Source organism: Pogona vitticeps, chromosome 3, assembly GCF_051106095.1.
Source record: "Pogona vitticeps strain Pit_001003342236 chromosome 3, PviZW2.1, whole genome shotgun sequence".
NCBI classification, from domain to species: Eukaryota; Metazoa; Chordata; class Lepidosauria; order Squamata; family Agamidae; genus Pogona; species Pogona vitticeps.
In genome coordinates this window covers 223,443,519-223,463,504 of record NC_135785.1, presented here as the reverse complement: position 1 = coordinate 223,463,504, position 19,986 = coordinate 223,443,519, and the positions used below count along the sequence as shown (strand labels likewise).

Here is a 19,986-nt window from a genome sequence, read left to right as displayed (position 1 = left end):
AAGCAGAGGCATCACCTTGCCGACAAAGGTCTGCATAGTCAAAGCTATGGATTTCCAGTAGTGATGTATGGAAGTGAGAGCAAGCCGCCTAGAGTGGTGTATCGACTAGATAGGCGGGATATAAATAAAATAAAATAAAAATAAATAAATAAATAAATAAATAAATAAATAAATAAATAAAGAAAGAAAGAAAGAAAGAAAGAAAGAAAGAAAGAAAGAAAGAAAGAAAGAAAGAAAGAAAGAAAGAAAGAAAGAAAGAAAGAAAGAAAGAAGGCTGACCACTGAAGAATTGATGCTTTTGAATTGTGGTGCTGGGGGAGACTTTAGAGTCCCCTGGACTGCAAGGAGAAGAAATCTATCCATTCTGAAGGAAATCAACTCTGAGCGCTCATTGGAAGGACAGATCCTGAAGCTGAGGCTCCAATACTTTGGCCATCTCATGAGGAGAGAAGACTCACTGGAAAAGACCCTGATGTTGGGAAAGTATGAAGGCAAGAGGAGAATGGGACAACAGAGGACAAGATGGTTGGACAGTGTTATCAGAGCTACCAACATGAATTTGACCAAAGTCCGGGAGGCCGTGGAATTTTTATTTTATTTATTTATTTATTTATTTTATTTCTATCCCGCCTATCTGGTCATACTAGACCACTCTAGGCGGCTTACAATTGGAGCAACAATAAAATTATTAAAAACATTACAAATAGACAAAAATGGAAATCAAAGAATATAAAAGAAAAATCGTCAGGGATTATCTGTTGGGAAAGCCTGCCTATACATCAGTGTTTTCAATTGTTTCTTAAAAATGCCCAGCGAGGGAGCCGCGTGAATCTCAGGAGGTAAGTTGTTCCAGAGGCGAGGAGCCACCGCCGAGAAGGCCCGATTTCTGGTCTTTTCCTTCCGGGCCTCTCTCGGCGTCAGGCTCCTCAGCCTCACCTCCTGGCTCGCACGGGTGACACGGGTAGATCTAGGTGGGAGAAGGCGTTCCACCAAATATTGAGGTCCTAAACCGTTTAGGGCTTTGTAAGTAAGCATCAACACTTTGAAGTCGATGCGGAATCGGATGGGCAGCCAATGCAATGTGGCCAGAGTGGGCGAGATATGTTGGTATCTTCTCACTCCACTGAGTAATCTGGCCGCAGCATTCTGCACCACCTGTAGTTTCCGCAGCAGCCTCAAAGGTAGCCCCACGTAGAGCGCATTGCAGTGGTCTAATCTTGAGATTACAAGCGCATGTACCAAAGTGTTGAGAGCCCCCACATCAAGGTAGGGTCGCAGCTGGGCTATCCGCCGAAGATGGAAAAATGCGGTGCGGACCACGGACGCCACCTGGGTTTCCATAGTGAGCGCCGGGTCCAGATGAATCCCCAAGCTGCGAACTCCATCCCTGGCAGGCAGGGTCACTCCCCCAAAAATGAGGGAGTTTCCCAAATCCCCAACTGTGGGAGCGCCCACCCTCAGTACCTCCGTCTTGTCCGGGTTCAGCCTCAGCCCATTCTCCTGCATCCATTCCCGAACGGTCTCCAGGCAGCGCTGAAGGGACAGAACGGCATCTCCTGTAGTTGGAGAAAAGGAGATGTAGAGCTGCGTGTCATCCGCATATTGATGGCACAGGGCTCCACACCCCCTGATGACCCCCCCCAGCGGCCTCATATAGATGTTAAACAGCATTGGGGAGATGATCGACCCCTGTGGAACCCCACAATTGAGGCTCCACGGGGCCGAGACATTCTCCCCAAGCTGTACTCTCTGGGGACGGTCCTCCAAGAAGGAACGGAGCCAGGCAAATGCCCGGCCACCTATTCCCAACTCGGTGAGCCTCCCCAGGAGGATACCGTGGTCAATGGTATCGAAGGCCGCTGAGATATCGAGGAGGACCAGCAGAGACATTTTGCCTCTGTCGGCCTCCCTCAACAGGTCATCACACAGGGCGACCAATGCCGTCTCTGTTCCATGGCGCGGCCTGAAGCCCGATTGGAATGGATCCAGGGCATCTGTGTCATCCAGGAACGCCTGAAGCTGATCGGCCACCACCCTCTCGACTACCTTGCTTAAGAAAGAAACATTGGCGACGGGCCTATAATTGCCAATTTCGTCCGCCGCCAAACTAGGTTTCTTTCTTATGGGCCTAATGAGTGTATCCTTGAGGGCAGAGGGAAATCTGCCCTCAAGGAAAGACCCATTAATTATTACAGTAGCCCATTCCGTTGTTGAAGGCCTGGCTGCCTTGATTAGCCAGGCCGGGCAAGGGTCCAAAGAGGAGGTGGAAGCACGGCAGCGATCAAGCGTCCTGGCCACAGTGTCGGGCAAAACAGGCTGAAAGGAGTCAAAAATCACCGGACAAGACGGAGCGCTGGACATCTCAGCTCGACTCACTGTATTCAAAAAAGGGGAGAGGTCCCGGCGGATGGCCTCCACTTTAGATTTAAAAAATGCTGCAAATTGGTCCGGTGTAAAACTAGGGGGAAGACAGGAGCGCCTGGCGTGCTCTGGTCCATGGGGTCATGAAGAGCCGGACACAATTTAACGACGAAACAACAACAAAATAAAATGTAACCTCTTCTATAGGCAAAATTAAAATAATTGATAATTAGAATACTCTCCACTTGGGTTCTCTCTCTCTGTCTCTTTGGAGCTGACAATCAAACAGGTATGTTATGTTACAAAGTAGGATTGCAAAACCCTGAATAAACGGCATGTTTCTTTTTACACAAATACGTTAGAATGACAAATTTTCCAGTACTTTTGCAGTATATTTTTACTGACAATTATTTCATGCTTAAAAGTAGACTGGACATGTTTCAAGGAAATATAGAAATTTTATAGATTATCTACGGGTGTTCTTTTTCGAAAGACGTTTGCCAAGCAAACCTTCCAGTATGTATAAAACATATGATAAATAGGCCTTGGGACCCTTATGTGGCAATCCAAATTTTGATGGATAGCCCTTGCAAATGAACTGACTGTTCATGCTGATTGGATCTGATGGGCTAATTCTTTACAACAAGCATAGCAGACATCTGCAAGAGGTCCTGCTTGAATGCAGAGGTACATGTTCTCTTTAAGGGCAGTGTAGCTTATTACTCACTAGAGATGTGATCAGGTACACAAGCTAAATAAGATCTCAGACCACTCTTCCTACACTGAATTATTCCCCTGTTTCATATTTGTTTCAAGGCTGAATTTTCCTTCCACACTGGTCTCCAGGGTGCCCTACAGGCAGCAGCCCTAATAGCCAGCACACATGTTCTGCTTAGTTTACTAATAATTTACAGCAATTTGTAGCATTTTAGTGCAATAAATTTTAGAAACACTGTTGACACAAGTTGTTATCATGTAAATGGCTGCATTTTGATAAATGAACACAGAATGTTTCTTTTAGAACATACAGGTTTTCTTTGGAGCTTATGTTTCTGATTGCATATACATTTCCAGCTCAGCATGGGTAAAAACCTGTGTTCAAAATTGGGAGAAACAAGGCTGGAAATTTGTGTTTAATTAAATTTTAAAAGTATTTTTTCCTTCTTTACAAATTCTGTACTCCTGGCACATTGTGACCATGACAAGCAACATTCAGATTGTAACCAAACAACATGCCATAAATGAGCTGATACAATGCTTTCAACTCTATTGTTGTTTGGATTAAATAAGCATTTTACATAAAGAAATATGTAATGTTATTTCCTTACCCTCAATTTGCTTTTGTGGTTCATTTTGTTTTCAGCTGATAAACTAAAGGTGCATGGTTGAAACTTATCATAGCTTTAGACTTCATCAACAGACATAAACCTTATTCTGGCATTTTTGCTTCAATGCATGAGGGATATAAGTGGAAACACGAGTGGGCACATACATGTTTGACCATCACTTACTGCCCTATGTTCATACCTGTTGCCTCTAGTCTTCATCCCTGCAAGTTAACTAGCAAGCTGTAAAGAAACAGCCTACTCATGTTTAGTAGCATGTTAATAAAATGCCCACATATGATTATGGACCCTAATAACCACATTCAAGATAAACAAATCTGAGGGCCTCTCTGAGAATATGGGGAGTGGGGATATGGGGATGGAGAACAGCAGTGGGCAAATTGCAATCCCCAAGTCCTCTTTTGCAACCCACCAGTACCCCCAAGAAAAGTGTTTAAAAATACAGACAAAAGAATCTGGTGGTACAGTTTGAGCCTCAATATGGAGATATCAAGTTGACAATTTCTGCAGCCTTTCTTTTTCATATCACAACTAGTGGCCTTTCAGGTTGAAATCCAACATCTCATGAACCATGATATGGTACAGAACTGGGCAAAGTGTGGCCTGAGGGCCACATATGGCCCGCGAGGCACTCCTGTCCAGCCCATGGACAGTTTTGAACATCAAAACCATTTATAGCTTTTTGTCTAAAGTTGATCAGTTGCTTATCTTTAACATACTGCAAAAAACATATTTAGTATTTGTGAAGATTAACAAGTTTAAAATAAAAACAATCATAACATCAGTGTTTCATTTTATTTTTAAGTAAAGTTGGTTTGGCCCTCAAACGCAGTTCAGATTTTCATGTGCCCCCCCTATAGAAATTAATTGCCCACCCCTGATATAGTACCTGCAGTTTCTCTCCCTTTATATCTTGCAACAGTGTTGACACCATACTGCTGTTACATCCACACATATACTTTTTTGTAGCCTCCTGCTTGACAGAGAGTTTTTTTCCTCAAGTACTTACGCAAGGGTTTTTATGCTTTTAAGTTGACTGAATAAAGATATCTTAGTAGTTTTAACTCTAATTGTTCATAGGCATCCTTCAGTCTTGAGAGACTATGGTAATAATAGTTGTTATTCCTTCAATAATCCATTAAGTTTATCCAAAGGAAAAAGGTGGAATATTGTAGCTCATGGCTTAAATATCTTTACAGCACACCAGTCCTCTGAAAAAATGCCATGTGGTAATGTTGTCTGGTAAATGCAACATTACCTGAATCTCTTGTATGGAGTAAATGCAAGATGTCCTATATGGAGAATCAGTGCAGGGAAAGCGCCCCAGAGGGAGACCACAACTGCGATACAAAGAGATCTGCAAGTGGGATCTGAAGGCCTTAGGAATGGACCTCAACGGATGGGAAACCTTGACATCTGAGTGTTCAGCCTGGAGGCAGGCGGTATAGCATGGCCTTGTCCAATTTGAAGAAACACTTGTTCAGCAGGCTGAGGCAAAGAGCCAGTCCTGAAACCAGCAAAATCAAGGAGCTGGATAAGGGACAGATTGTATTTGTCTTCTGTGTGGAAGGGATTGTCACTCTCGAATTGGCCTTTTCAGCCACACTAGATGCTGTTCCAAGTCCTCCATACAGAGCACATTACCATAGTCTCTCGAGACTGAAGGATGCCATTGCAAATACAAGAATCAGGTTTAGGGAAATTTAGCAAATATAGAAAAATGCATGTGGCCATTTAAGAATTGTTACCTTAACTTTTTTAATGTAGCATTGTATCAGTATGAGCACTTTGGATTTAATAGTCCTGAAGTCATCATAAAAATTGTGCAGATCAGTGTCAAAACAGTGGTATGATTCAGTGTATACACATGATTCTAGAACCTGATAAATTATTTGCAGCTATAAAATGGTTATTAATGTTTTGTGAAATGGATATTCTACAGCATTTGAATTTGTCTATTGATTATAAATTGAAAACAAATGAGAGAGAAGTGCTATCCATAAAGGGTTAAAGCTGTTGCTAAGTAGATTATCCAACAGGGTCCCCCCCATCCTAGGCCATAATTCATGTCAGACTTGACTAGAAAGATGTGAGCGACTGAACTTTGTAAAAATGCATTGGAGCATGAGAATGGCAGTGTTTCTTCACAAAGGACACATGAAAGAACTGTGTCCAATTGCCATTAGGCAGTGGAAAGGCTGTTAGGGTATTGGATATGACATGCCATTCCTGAACTGCTTAATGCTTGTGTTAATTAAATGTACTAAGTTTGCTATTAGCTAATTAGTCATAGGGAAGCTAGAAGGGGCTCAGTCTTGATATTCTCTTGTCCTTACATGTCCTGAACATGTGACCTCTTTTCTCTTCAATGGCAAGACGTGTGTTAGTCTTTCAGTCTTCTGAACACGGATGAAAATTTTATGAAATAGTATTTTGACAGAGAGTTGGGGCCTTCAGAACAGAATGAACTAGAAGGAATCCATCCTTGTGAACATTTGCAATATACATTTGTATCACCCTAGCATCTGAATATTTACCATACTTGACCATATACGTGGTTGCATATTCCCATACCCTTTACTGTCCTTCATCTTTTTGGGCTGTTGCCTCTTTTGTCATTTATACAATCCTAAACCTACTTACATGGAGGTAGGTCTTGTTTCCAGCTGAACTTTTTTAGGGTTAGGTTGTTGGTCTATAAGCCCTTCAGCCGCAAGATTTTCTCTATTCATATATAATTTATTCAGATCCCTTGGAATAGGAAATAAATAAATACATTTAAATGAGTTGTGGGTGACTAATGAGCCCTTACCTAATGCACTTCTCTAATGCTAATATTGTACCTGCCTCCTAGGAGACTAAATCTACACAGATTACATTTTGCCTTGCTACAATACGATGTCAGAGCTATTCTGCTGCTTCTGACTACCTTGCCTACATTAACCCAGTGAGAAAATCTGTGCGATCCTACATTCAATATGTACACACTGAATTTGTGGGGGCAGTTATATATTGAATCTTCTAGTAAATATTTGGATGATTTATAGTGGAGCAAACAGGACTTCTGGTTCCAAGTTGTGTAACAGTAACAGCACCAGTTTCACTCCCCTCCCATACTAAACGATGCTCAGAAATTACAAAAACCGAAGGCCGCTGTATTTAGTTGCAGTATTTAGAACAAATTCTTGGGCTGAGAATTATTTCTTTGTATGCCTTTTGCACCAGGATCTGGTTGTTGGATCTCAGGGTTCTAGAGAAAAGTAAGTAAGTAAGTAAGTAAGTAAGTAAGTAAGTAAGTAAGTAAGTAAGTAAGTAAGTAAGTAAGTAAGTAAGTAAGTAAGTAAGTAGGTAAGTAGGTAAGTAGGTAAGTAGGTAAGTAAGTATGTAAAGCAAGCACAGGAAATCACACAAGCTTAAAGTCTACCCACCTGTCTTTATTAAATTATGAGTAGACAGAAGTTAGACTAGGTTCTCCTGATAGATATCTGGGTGATATGCAAGAGTTTCTGACTCCAGATAGTCGAAAAACAATTGTGTGCTGTCAATCCAATTCTGATTCATGGTGACCCTTTTCAGGGTTTTCTAGGTATGACATAACCACTCCCTTCTTCTGGGGGCTACTTGGGACTGTGCAACTTGCCCAAGGCCACACAGGCTGGCTCTTCTTCCTGAAAGCACAATGGGTAATCAAACTCCCAGCCTCTGACTCCGCAGCCAGGTATCTAACTTGCTGAGCTGCCAGTTTAGCAATAGCAGTTTCCAAAAAAAGCTTGTAAATTAGATTTTTGGAAAATGCTTGAGGGGAAACAAAACATGGATTTCTGTGCAAAAGGACCTGTGAGCTTGATTCATTGTTGATCAAAAACTCCTGAGCATACGTTCAAAGGAGCCCTGTTTGAAATTTGTATTATGTGTCCACCATCAGAACCAGTATTCATCATTTGTTTCTGGTTTGTAGACCTGAAGGTTCTGATTTAAAACAAAACAGAACACCTCTTGCAGGCCTCAATTTTGTTCAGACTTGCACAAAACCTCTGTATAGGCATCTAGTATTAATGTTCATCTTCTGTTTAAAATACGTATACTTTTAGACAAGATATAATCATGCTAATGCTTTTATCCTAATATGTTTGCTTACTATAGCACTAAGTTTTCTAATTTGATAAACATTTTATATCTCTGCGTGTGACTGAGTTTTGTGTCTAATATATTGAATTCAATATATTTCTAGGCAAGCCTGTCATGATTGTTACGGAGTATATGGAAAATGGTTCTTTGGATAGCTTCCTCAGGGTACGTTTTCTATTGATATCATGGTGATCACCTTGCCTCTTACATGTATAAAATGTACATAGATGTTTATGTCTTACAGAGCCATCATATTTATCTAGATAGACGATCCCCTTTCAGTTGAGCTTATGCCCAATTTCATTCGTCAAGGTCCTATTGGCTTGTGGAAGGCAAATTCCATAACTCACAGTGACTTTTCACTGGAAATTAACAAATCCCCACTTGGGTTTACACACAGATGTGTGTTAATTCAGTAAACTAGATTATGTCCAAAAGTCCAAACCAGGATACATTAATTAGAAGCAAGAAACCTATGCATGTTACAGAATTGCCTTCTGCAGGTTTAACTATGCAATAGGATTTGGGCCAATGAGTTTGTAAGGTATTATTAATTATATTTCATGTGATTTTGCCCCACAGTCTAAGTTCTGTGAATGATGTATGACTAAACAATATGAAAAATCCATAAAATGCAATCAAAACACAATTTCACATGTGTGGCGCACGCGCACACACACACACACACACACACACACACACACACACACACACACACACACACACACACACACACACACACACACACAGGTAAGGAAGTCTGAAAAATCCAATAATGCTGAAACCAAAGCAAGAACAGAAGAAATACAAATATAAGTTACTATTGTGCAACCTGATTATAGAGAACAAAGATAAAATAAAAGACCAGTCCCATTCCACCCTCTGTATATAAGTACAGACTATAACATTTAACAAGTTTTTAAGGTATGCCAAGTATCAAAAATATTACTATAGTCTTAAAGGCCTGGGAAACTAGGAAACATTTAATTGATATTTGAGAGGGGAATGAACTGCTGGTTCAGCAATTCATGCTGGTTTGTTTAGTGGCTAAACAAACCAGCCCAGAGACCTTTGAGTAGTGTGGGTGGCATCTAAGTTAAATAAATAAATTAAATAAAATAAACAGGTATTTGGTGCTTCAAAGCCCAGCCTCTTCTGGCAGGCAGGCACTCAGAGGCAATGCCCAGAAGAGGCAGGGAAAGGATGCCAGGCTGCTGCCTCTAAGTGGGTGCCTGCCTGAGGAGGCAGAGCTTTGAAGCACCAAACACCTATTTGGCCAATACATGAAATGGCACAAACCAGCAGTTTGTGCCCATCTCTACGTATTCGATACCCAAAAGACCTGAGCACTTTCCCCCTTAGAGTAGGGCTGGTGTGTCACTCATTCCACAATTTACATGAGACTGGACATCTGGATAAAGTGTGACACATGAGCAACAAGGAGGGACGATCTTCATATGTTTTTTTATGAGGGGAAATAAAGTTACCTCATTTATACAGTGAAAAATATTTATTAGTCATGGATGATGTTTCAGTAGGATGCACCAACCTGAATCCAGTATATAAGTAATGTTAGTTCACCATGCTTCCTGAGTATTTGCTTAATTTGGTAAACTCATCAGGAATTGAGAATTAAGGTTTTCTTCAGCAACATTAAACATTAGCCATTCACATTTTACTGAAGTGAAAATTGATTCTATTAAGAAAGAGTTGGAAAGAGTACAGTGTGTGTGTGTGTGTGTGTGTGTGTGTGTGTGAGAGAGAGAGAGAGAGAGAGAGAGAGAGAGAGAGAGAGAGATTTGGCACTACTTGGAATTGTTTTATTCTCATTTTATGTGGTGCATTTTGGCAGAGGTTTTTCACAAAGGAAGTTCCAACTGACTTTCATAGAATGCCTCTGGATATGAACCTGGTGTGCAGTGAGAGGCTGAAAGTTTGTCGTAAATGTCTTACAGAAACATGATGCTCAGTTCACTGTCATTCAGCTCGTGGGAATGCTTCGAGGAATTGCATCTGGCATGAAGTACTTGTCAGACATGGGCTATGTCCATCGCGACCTAGCTGCCCGCAACATTCTCATCAATAGCAACCTGGTATGCAAGGTGTCTGATTTTGGCCTGTCCCGTGTTTTGGAGGATGATCCCGAAGCTGCGTACACAACAAGGGTAAGTTGAATGGTCTCTGAATTATTTGTATGAAGCTAGATATGACTGAGACTCGAATTAAACACTTGAGACCTCTCAGCTACATTGTCCTTTGCTAGCAAAGGCTGGGAGTCAACAATTTTATGCTGTTTGAGACAATTCAATACAGCTACAAGGAGCATATCCAAGACCACCTGACATACATTAGTCACCCTAAATACCCTTTAAGTGACTTGCCAAGTTCACAGGCACAAAGGTAAAGGTTCAATAGACACTTAACCATGTTTTTTTTTGTAGCCATTAATGTCTCCTTCCTTCCTTACCTCGAAGAAACTTAAGGCAGTATAGGTGGTTTCCCCACCCCATTCCGCTCCATATTATATACAATCCAGTTACAGCTTTGAATTTTGCTTCCTCAACAGTCCTGTGCTTGGAAATAATGCCTGTTCTGTAATAAGTGCTACTGAGTTCAAAGGGACTTGTTCCCAGGAAAGAATCCAGCTTGTGTCTTTCAAATGGGAGGGAAATAATTCCAGAATAATCAACAAAGAGTCTTGTTACAGTTTAATGACTAACATGTTTTGGCCAGATTTTCTTTGCTGATTTACACTAGCGTAAAGTAACCTAAGCCTTGGCAGCAAATTGTGGCTCATTAATGAGGTGCTGGTTGTGTTCCTGGCTGAATATCCTATCACCCAATAAGAAGCATGCCCAGGAACACAACAAGCAGCAACTTGCAGGGGATATGTACACTTAAGAAAGTGTAAGTTAGTAATAGGAATTTGGACCGTTATTGGACCTAAATTTTTTGGGCTATAGCCCAGTTCTTCAGATGCTGGACTACAGTCAACAAAAGCTTATGCCTAGTAACACTTGTTAGCCTTTTAAGTGCCACAAAATTCTGTGCTGCTTTTGCTGTAAGAAACTAACATAGCAGCCCCTTAAATAGTTTCAGAAGAAGTTTAAACAACATTCCAAATAATCAAGAGAGGTCTTATACAGTTTGGGTTTTTTAAAAAAAATTACAGTCCTAAAAGAGCACTCACAGCTTAGATTGTCAGTATGTTAAGACTGGAGAGCATGTTAATTATAAAGTAGTAGGGTGAAGTTTCCAATTGAATTGAGAACCATCAGACTATGGTCCATGTACCAAGCCTTTCTGTCATTATTTACTGTGCCATTATTGGGTGAATACCAGCATTAATGGATGGATGCCATGCTAGAATGGCATATTAAACTATAGTTTGCAGGATCAGTCTGGGGTTCCACAGGCCCTCTTTTTTCTAGTGTAGCTGTGAGAAGTTCAAAAAGTTCTTTTTCTATTTTTAACCTAATGGCAAAACTGTTCAAAAATGTATTTGTTTCAAATAAATTATAGTTAAAATTGGCCTCAGTCTGGAAGGCACAATAAACTATCATTATACAAAAGAGGAGCCCTCATCTCAGGTGTACTGGAGAGGGAGGAGACTCTGAAGTATGCAAGTAACATCTAATTATAAAGGAGAAAAACATTTGTATTTTCATATACCAAAGGAATGAATATGTTCTGAAAGACACAGTTTTGATATCAATGCTATGAGCTGGTTGGATAGCTCAGTGAGAGTACAATTCCCCATCCGAGAAGAGCCAGCCTGTGCACAGTCCCAGGAAGCCCTCAGAAGAAGGGAATGGTAAACCACTTCTGATTAATTGCTACCTAGAAAACCTTGAAAAGGGTGGCCATAAGTCATAATTGACTTGATGGCACACAATTATTATTATTATGGTCTCTGATGCTTTCTGCTTGTAGGGAGGTAAGATTCCAATCCGATGGACATCACCAGAAGCCATTGCATACCGCAAGTTCACATCAGCCAGCGATGCCTGGAGCTATGGGATCGTCCTTTGGGAAGTGATGTCTTATGGAGAGAGACCATACTGGGAAATGTCCAATCAAGATGTGAGTAAAATGAATTCCATTGTCAAACTGTGACTGTAAGAAAAGCTTGAGAGGACAGCACAGATTAGAAATTGGAATGGCAGGGAAGAAACATGGTATGATCTTTTCATGCCGAGCAAAAACCAAGTATTGAAAATTTATCTCTGGGTTGCAAACCATGAGTGCCGTTTAGCACAGTAAAATTTTAAGAATGTGAAAGAACTTATTACAAAACAGAAACTGAAAGATTATTCAAAACCCAGAGAAAAAGATAGAATGTTTTAAAATTATTAAGATCTTAAATACAATTTATAATAAAGTTAATAAATTTATGATTTCTTTATGACATGTCCCAATAAGTATACTAGGGGAGTTAGAACTGTGTAAACAGAGAGAGAAAGTGTATGTATTTAAGGTTATATTGAACCAAATACTTTCAGATGATAACATAAAGTGACTGCTTTGGTTTTTTAGACTTTTTTTACCTAGAGTCTTTCTTAAACAGCTTCGAATTTACAGTGGTACCTCGACTTAAGAACTTAATCTGTATTGGGACTGCATTCTTAAGTTGAAATGTTCTTAAGCCGAAGCACCATTTCCCATAGGAATGCATTGAAAACCATTTAATCCATATCTGCTGTTTTTCGTTCTTAAGTCGAGACGCTGTTCTTAAGTCGAAGCATTAGTTCCCATAGGAACTAATGCAAAGCTGGTTAATCCATACTCTACCACTAGGGGGTGATTTTTCTTCTTCTTTTGACCTAAGGTGAACTTAGGTCAAAAAAGGGCAGGAAAGGTTTTTTTTTTTAGTTCTTAAGTTGAGGCTCCATTCTCAAGTCGAAGCAACTTTTTGCGAACGGAGCTGTTCTTAACTCAAATCGTTCTTATGTAGGGACGTTCTCAACTCGAGGTACCACTGTATTGCTCCCTATCTTCAGTAATGTAAACAGATCTGCCATCCTTTTATATTATTTAAAAATATAACATATCTTAAGACCTATCATTAAATTATGTATTAAACCACATAGGCCAACTGCGTTCAGGCTAACAGGAGCCTCATTGCACAGTGGTTAAACTGCAGTACTGCAGTGAGGCCTCTGCTCTTGATCTGAATTTGATCCCAGACTCAGGCAGCTAGCTCAAGGTTGAATCTGCCTTTCATCCTTCCGAGCTTGATAAATCAAGTACAGTGGTGCCTCGCTTAACGAGTGCCTCGCTGAGCGATGAAATCGCTTAACGAGGCACTCTGGGCCATCGCTGGAGCATTCGCTCAGCGATGGCCCCTATGGGGTTTTTTTGCTTTGCGAAGATCGCTAAGCGATTCGCTTAGCGATCTTCGCATAACGAAGCCGGGGAGAACAGCTGATCGGCGGTTCCAAAATGGCCGCCGGAAGGTCTGCGCCGCATTTTCGCGCCCTGCCCTCGCTTAACAAGGGCGCGAAAATGGCGGCGCTATGAAGAAACATCACTGAACGGTGAGTTTTCAAGCCATAGGAACGCATTGAACGAAGTTCAATGCGTTTCTATGGCTTTTTAAATTCCGTTTAGCGATGTTTCGCTATAGCGAAGGTTAATCCGGAACGGATTAACCTCGCTATGCGAGGCACCACTGTACCCAGTTGTGCGGAATGTGTAGCCTGTGAAATTAAATCATAAACCGCCCAGAAGGCACTTTAAGCACTATGGGGTGATATATAAGCCACACACTTTGCTTTACTTTTGCTTTATGTGTACAGCGAAGCAGAATAAATTGTAGGTGCCATATTTTGTGCTCTTGATAAACATATAATAAACAACAAATTGAAATCAGTCACTGATAGTTATTTAACTTTCAAAAGTACAATTTTAGAATATGTATTCTCATCTACCAAGATTAGTAGGAGGCAAACTCCTGGGCATATTACAATATACTGAACATATCATGATATTACAGATCCTGCAATGCTTCCGGAAGTTCACACTGAGCTGTTGATTAGACTGGTACAAAGTTTGAGTTGAATCCTTTTGAATGCCAGCAGATGATAATTCTCTGCTGGCATTGTTCTATTTCCTCCTTGTCATGCAAACAAGCCTATGGAGACTGAACAAGGAGGCACTTACTCAAGCTCCTCAAGTGCTGAGCCACTCACAAAATGGGCGATGGTGTCAAGAAAAGGATGGAACAGGATCTTGGGCATAAAAGGCTAGAAACAATTGCGAGTTCCAATTACCGTAGACCCATTGAGCATTAAGTGCCGATTTCACAGATTCTGTTCATTCAATGGGTCTGTTCTTGTTGGATTAACAATTGGATTGAGCCTGAGGGATTGAGTCTGATTATAGCTCCTAGCATTGCTAGGCTGACTGGGGAATTCTGTAAATTGCAGTCATGAAAGCTGCTTTTCCAGCTAAGACGTTAACAAAACACAGTTTAAAACTAGTATGTATATTATGGGTAAAAGTACCATAAAAAAACAGTTGTGCAAATGAAGGGTCTTATATTTAGCCCTAGAAAGAGAAGATAATTTGCAGGAGATGAGGCTGAAATCCCTCACTTCTAACCTCTTCACTTTGCTAACAGATGAGAAGAAAGTGACTGAAATCCTGTCGTTTAGTGTCATAAGTCGTACTAGACTAGTCCCACTGAATTAGTGGGGATTTGCTGTGTCAGCTCTTTCATGAATTCCCTTGGCTCAGCCAGCCTACTCTATTTGCAGCTTACTTTGCTAAAATAAATTTCAACTAAAGTAGGCCCATTTGAATCAATGGAACTTATGGAGGAAATGACTCACCACATCCCCACAGGGCCTAGTCTAGTGTGACTTGCTACGCTAAGCAACAGAATTCCAGCTGTTATGTTAGCACTGGGCCATAGTCTTGAACAAATTCATCAGTAAGTTCCTGGCTTAAAAATAGTTAATTGCATAAGACATTTTCTTCACAAAATGAAAATTAGGAAACAGAGTTGTTTATGATCTATCACTGGGTGTTTTTTAAAGCTATGTGCTACTTTTCAGCAGTTTCCCTAAGAAAATTACAGGAAGCACAGAATACATTCTTTTCACACACACAAACCACACAGCCACAACCTCTCAAGCCAAAACCCAATGTGACTGAAAATATGCTTGTTATGGTAACCATTGGCAGTCTAGTTTCGTTGCAATGTTGTGTAATTGTTAGGCCTTTAACTTGTCTGTCAACAATCATATAACTCAGGGAATATGCAGCTAATTCTGTGGGACAGTGCGTTAATATGGGTTTGGCTTTTATGTTTTGTCTTTTTGGAAAGTAAATGAATATTTCTGGAATTTAGCAATTTGTATATCTTCTACATATAATATATTAAGTGTGTCATTCAAAATACCTCACTGAAAAAAGAGAAGGGATAAATAGTTGTTCTAAGCAATTTGTTTCAATGGATACTTCATAGTTGAATACTGCCCTCTCTCTGTCAACCTGTTAATATAATGCTGATATTATCTAATGCTTAGCTCCTTCTATCTTTTGCTCTGCCTCCCCCCCCCCACACACATGTGTATACATACATATTTACATATATAATACACACAATACAAATACATCAAGTAAAACTCTAGTACTCTGTCTTATCTCTTTGGTACATCTCTTTTGTAAATGTCAAAAGGTGCTAAAATTAAGAGTAATATTAAAGCTATCATTAAAATGAGCATCTTCAAATGCATAATCTCATCATTAGAAGAAAGGCCATACTTTAGTAGTACTGCAGTAATTTGCACGCTCAAGGACTAAGGTTCAACCCTTGGCATTTTCCAGTTGAGTAAGACTGCTTGAATCCTTGGAGAGCCAGTGCCAGTTACTGCAGACAAGGCTTATGTTAGATAGATGAACCAGTATAAGGCAGCTTCTGATGCTCCACAGCAGTTCCTACAGGCTGTTGAGAAGGGGGATTGAGTGTGCCAGAGATATCCAGATGTTTTCTCTTCGAAGTTATTGAGCTTGTGTTGTAGGAAATGCATCAAAGTGGCTTGTATTTAATCTAATCAAACTTCAGCATCAGGCAAGATTGAATATCATCTTCTTCAAAGATGTACTGTATATGCATCACCCTATGCTCCTTCAAACATGTATACATTATCCTATGCTTTCTTTATATCTTTCTATATCTATATTTTTCTCAAGTGACTTCTTCTGCAGATAAAAAGGAAGAGATATGCTCCAGCAGAATTAGAGAATAAATATGTTTGTTTAGACACTGAGCATCCACAATGACGTAATGGGATTGCTTGCAGAACCGAAAGGGTGGGGGAGTTCACTGAGTGTCCTTCAGCTTCTCCCATCTCTTCTCCTTGCACAGGTAATTAAAGCTGTGGAAGAAGGTTATCGCTTGCCACCACCCATGGACTGCCCAGCTGCCTTGTATCAGTTGATGCTGGACTGTTGGCAAAAAGACAGAAACAACAGACCGAAGTTTGAGCAGATTGTCAGCATCCTGGACAAGCTGATCCGTAATCCCAGCAGTCTAAAAATAATCACCACTGCGGCGGCAAGGTGACACAGTACATTCTATATCTTGCACTCTCAAAAGGAACCTGTTTGCTTTCTCCTTGTACCATGATTATAATATGTTTGCTGTGTCTACCACCCATTTCCTTGCCTACACCTATTACTTATTAGCTGCTTGGCTTCCATGAGGATGCAGCCAGACAAGGCACAGGGCAGTTTCACTGCTGTCTGCTTGTCTTCTAAACATACAGATATCTCGTTGCTCTGGGGGGTTAAAAAGCCAACTAGCAAAAGAGGTCAATAAAAGCCACATTTCAAAGTCATACCATTTATGAACTGATGACTAAATGATGGCATCAGGTGCTCATCACCTTAGATTTTAGGTGCTTGTCACCTTAGAGATGATATGATTTAGAGATATGAGATTATCAAAACAGTATGTATTCTGTAACTGAAGGGACATGCTCAACAAGCACAGAAATTTTGAATAGACAGAGAATCTAAAGAATCTTACATTTTGCTTTGTTGTTTTTGTATGTTTCCAGCCTTGGAGAATTGAAGATGGGCTTGAAACATGTCAGCAATAGGGCTGTTCACACAGCCATTGGCATGTGTATAATTTGAACATATATGTCTTCAAGCATATGCATACAAATCCCAGGATTCCCCAAGAAGGGAATGGTAAACTGCTTATTTTCTATCTAGAAAACTCTGAAAAATGTTGTCAGAATTGACTTGACAGCACATTAGTAGTAGCAATAGTAGTAGCAGTAAATTGTTAACTATTACTGTGAACACATCACAGCTCTAATAACTAGTAAAATCCTGCATAACCTTTTGCCCTTTCCTATGACCAGGGCTGTAGATCCTCACTTCACTTGTTTTTGTGTATAAAAAGGAGAAAACATCATCGCCACCCACCCCAGGAAATAGCACACTATTTTTTGGCCATCCATGGTGGTCATTCTCTAATTCCCAGGAAATCTGAGAATTTTTTTGCGCAGGTTATGCAAATTGTGCACATCACCCAAGTGACTCAATGAGATGGCCACTGCCATCTTAGACTTTTAGAACTTGGCTGGATTGCCCTGCCATTCTGGTCAACTAACCCATCCTTCTGGGCTTGCTGGGTGTGCATATTTGGCATCACAAGAAGAAAAGAGAGATTTTGTACAAACTGCAGAATCCTCCACTCCGAAGAAGTGCTCCTTGTTCTGTTCTTGTTGGAAGCAAGCAATCTCATTGGAATCAGCAGTTTTTCAGCAAGCTGTTTCAACATGTCGAGACAGCCTGTCTTGCTGAGAATTAGTCACATAACTAAAACATAAAGTTGGTGTGTGAATTGCCTGTGGCACCTTCAAATGTGCCAGGGGCCCCCAGGGGGTCAGCCATACAGTTGTTCTAGCAAAAGAAACCTCACAGCAGTCAGGTGAAATGCAAGGGAGATGACAGAGGATGAGATGGTTGGACAGTGTCACTGAAGCTACCAACAAGAATTTGACCAAATTCCGGGAGGCAGTGGAAGACAGGAGGGCCTGGCGTGCTCTGGTCCATGGGGTCACGAAGAGTCGGACACGACTAAAAACAACATACAGCAGCAACAAAACATTAATGGAACATGTAAAAGAACCACCTGGGTACACTGGCTACCTATTATATTAAAGTGTCTGTCTGTCTGCTTGTTTGTTCATTTATTTATTCAAACTATTTTTACTCTGCCTTTCTCCTTAAAAAGAACCCAAGGCAGATGACATCATTAAAGGACATTATTTGATCCATGGCTGGAGAGGGGACACAAAGGGTTCTGTCTCTCCCTGGAATGCCAAACGTCTTGTTATTTTAATATACTGTACTTAGACACACTGCACTGTGGCAATAGGCACAAATGATCCCTCACGCCAGAAGAATTCTGTCTTGACCAGAGGCTTCCTTCTTTTATCTGTATTAGAAGTATTTGTTCTACATGCCTCTGTAAAACTGTCGTCATAGCCATATTTGGGGTTTCTTTAGCTTACTGTGTGAAACTTCTTTGTAATTTGAGTTTTGTAGCAAGTTTTCTTTTTCTCCTCCTTCTAGATAATCTAGGTAGAATATTTTCAGGTTTTTAAACTTTAGCTTGTCCTAGTGCCAGAAAATTGCATAACCTAATCGTAATTTCTTTGACTTGTCTCCTGCAGTTCTGTCTGGGTGTCTGAGCATTGTTAACTTTTCCCCACTCTCATTTAATCTGTATAATGTCTAGACTTTTTTTAAAAAAAAAGAATGAGTTCATAGTTCATTCAATTTTGATCACTCCCATTATGTTTCTAGTTTGGCTTATTATTTTTGGACCCCTTGTGCATTGCTTCTCAGTTGTGAATACTGGACTCAGTTACAGAACAGATGAAATGAACCCCAAAGAAAGCAATATGTTGCCTTTCAAAAACTTCATCCTTGAGATATGTGGGAACACAAGAGCCTCCACAGATTCTCTTTTCCCTTGGATACGTAGTAGGGTAAAGGATGACAAAACTGGTGGTTAAAGTGAGTTGACTGTTTTTCCTTTATGATGTTGGCCTGACTCTTCTGTCCATGAATATATAGGAATGCTTGCAGACCACCTAGCTTTGACTGCCTGTGGCTGAATAGGAATGAAGGATGAATTGCAAAGATGAAGAAAGTGCAGTGAAGAAGTGAGGGAGTTACAGTAGAACAAAATGAATAAAGACAGCCGTCTAGAAAATGTGGGGGAAGAATGAAGAATCTTAGAGAAGAGAAGCTGGAAGAGATAAGATAGGATGCCCAGAAAGGGAAACAGAAGGAAGCCAACAAATGAGATAGAAAACTCTTCCTCCCTTATGAGCCTGCCCAGAATTTGAGATTTTCAGTGGAGGCTCTGCTGCATGTCCCACCACCCTGAGAAGTTAGAGTTCAAAGCTTTCTCTGTGGCAGATCCTCAATTGCAGAACTCCCTCCCAAGTGAAATCAGACTGGCTCCGTCTCTGATGAATTCAATGGACTTTCAGTAGCTAACAAAGACTGCATAGTTTTGCATAGCCTTTGGTGTATAAAACTGTGTTTAGACTGGTTTTTAAACTGATTCTTGATGTGTTTTGCTTTTTAAAGTTGACTTTTGTTTCTTTTAAATGTTTTTTCATCTTTTATTTTTTTAAAAATACGTAAATATTTTTGCTGTTATTGTAAATCAGTTTGGGATGCTAACCAGTCTGCACTGTGTGCACCAAGAAATGTGGAGCATCACTATTGTTCTCTGTGCCCTTGTATTTGTGGACATGCTAACAGGGAAGCAATCGTGTTTTACACCAGAAATAGGCAAAGTGTGGCGCATGGGCCACAAATGTCTTATGGAACATTCTTGCAAACCCTCCCCCCCCCCCCGGGGCTCCCAAGAGTGTCCAAAGTAAAATGATTTTTAAAAATCAAGTGGCCCTTGGAGTATTGGTTTTCTGTTCCTGGGCTTTGGAGGGTCCTAAAATACTCCCCCTCACCCAATGAATGGAAGTGCCCATCCAAACAATTTTTGTTTCCTTGTTTTCTTTAAAAGGAATTCAGTGTTCAGTCATTTCTGTTCCTACTGTTCACTACAGCAGTCTGGAGGCTTTAGTTTGACTCCCCCGCCTTCCAAGTC

At 40.5% G+C, this 19,986-nt stretch overlaps 1 protein-coding gene and 1 long non-coding RNA gene across 6 annotated transcripts in view; both read left to right on the top strand.

The window, feature by feature from the left end:
- The window catches only part of EPHA3 (EPH receptor A3), a 277,193-nt gene that overhangs the window by 243,853 nt on the left and 13,354 nt on the right, over nt 1–19,986 (top strand). For all 5 annotated transcript variants that reach the window (XM_078389833.1, XM_072993965.2, XM_072993966.2 and 2 more), the window contains 4 exons: nt 7,939–8,000; nt 9,791–10,000; nt 11,769–11,918; nt 16,210–16,403. In XM_078389833.1, coding sequence (XP_078245959.1) covers nt 7,939–8,000; nt 9,791–10,000; nt 11,769–11,918; nt 16,210–16,403 — 616 coding nt within the window. The remainder of the gene's footprint in view (nt 1–7,938; nt 8,001–9,790; nt 10,001–11,768; nt 11,919–16,209; nt 16,404–19,986) is intronic.
- LOC144588001 (uncharacterized) lies at nt 162–4,151 on the top strand. The gene is made up of 2 exons (XR_013543296.1): nt 162–580; nt 2,463–4,151. It is a non-coding gene; the product is annotated as an uncharacterized LOC144588001 (long non-coding RNA).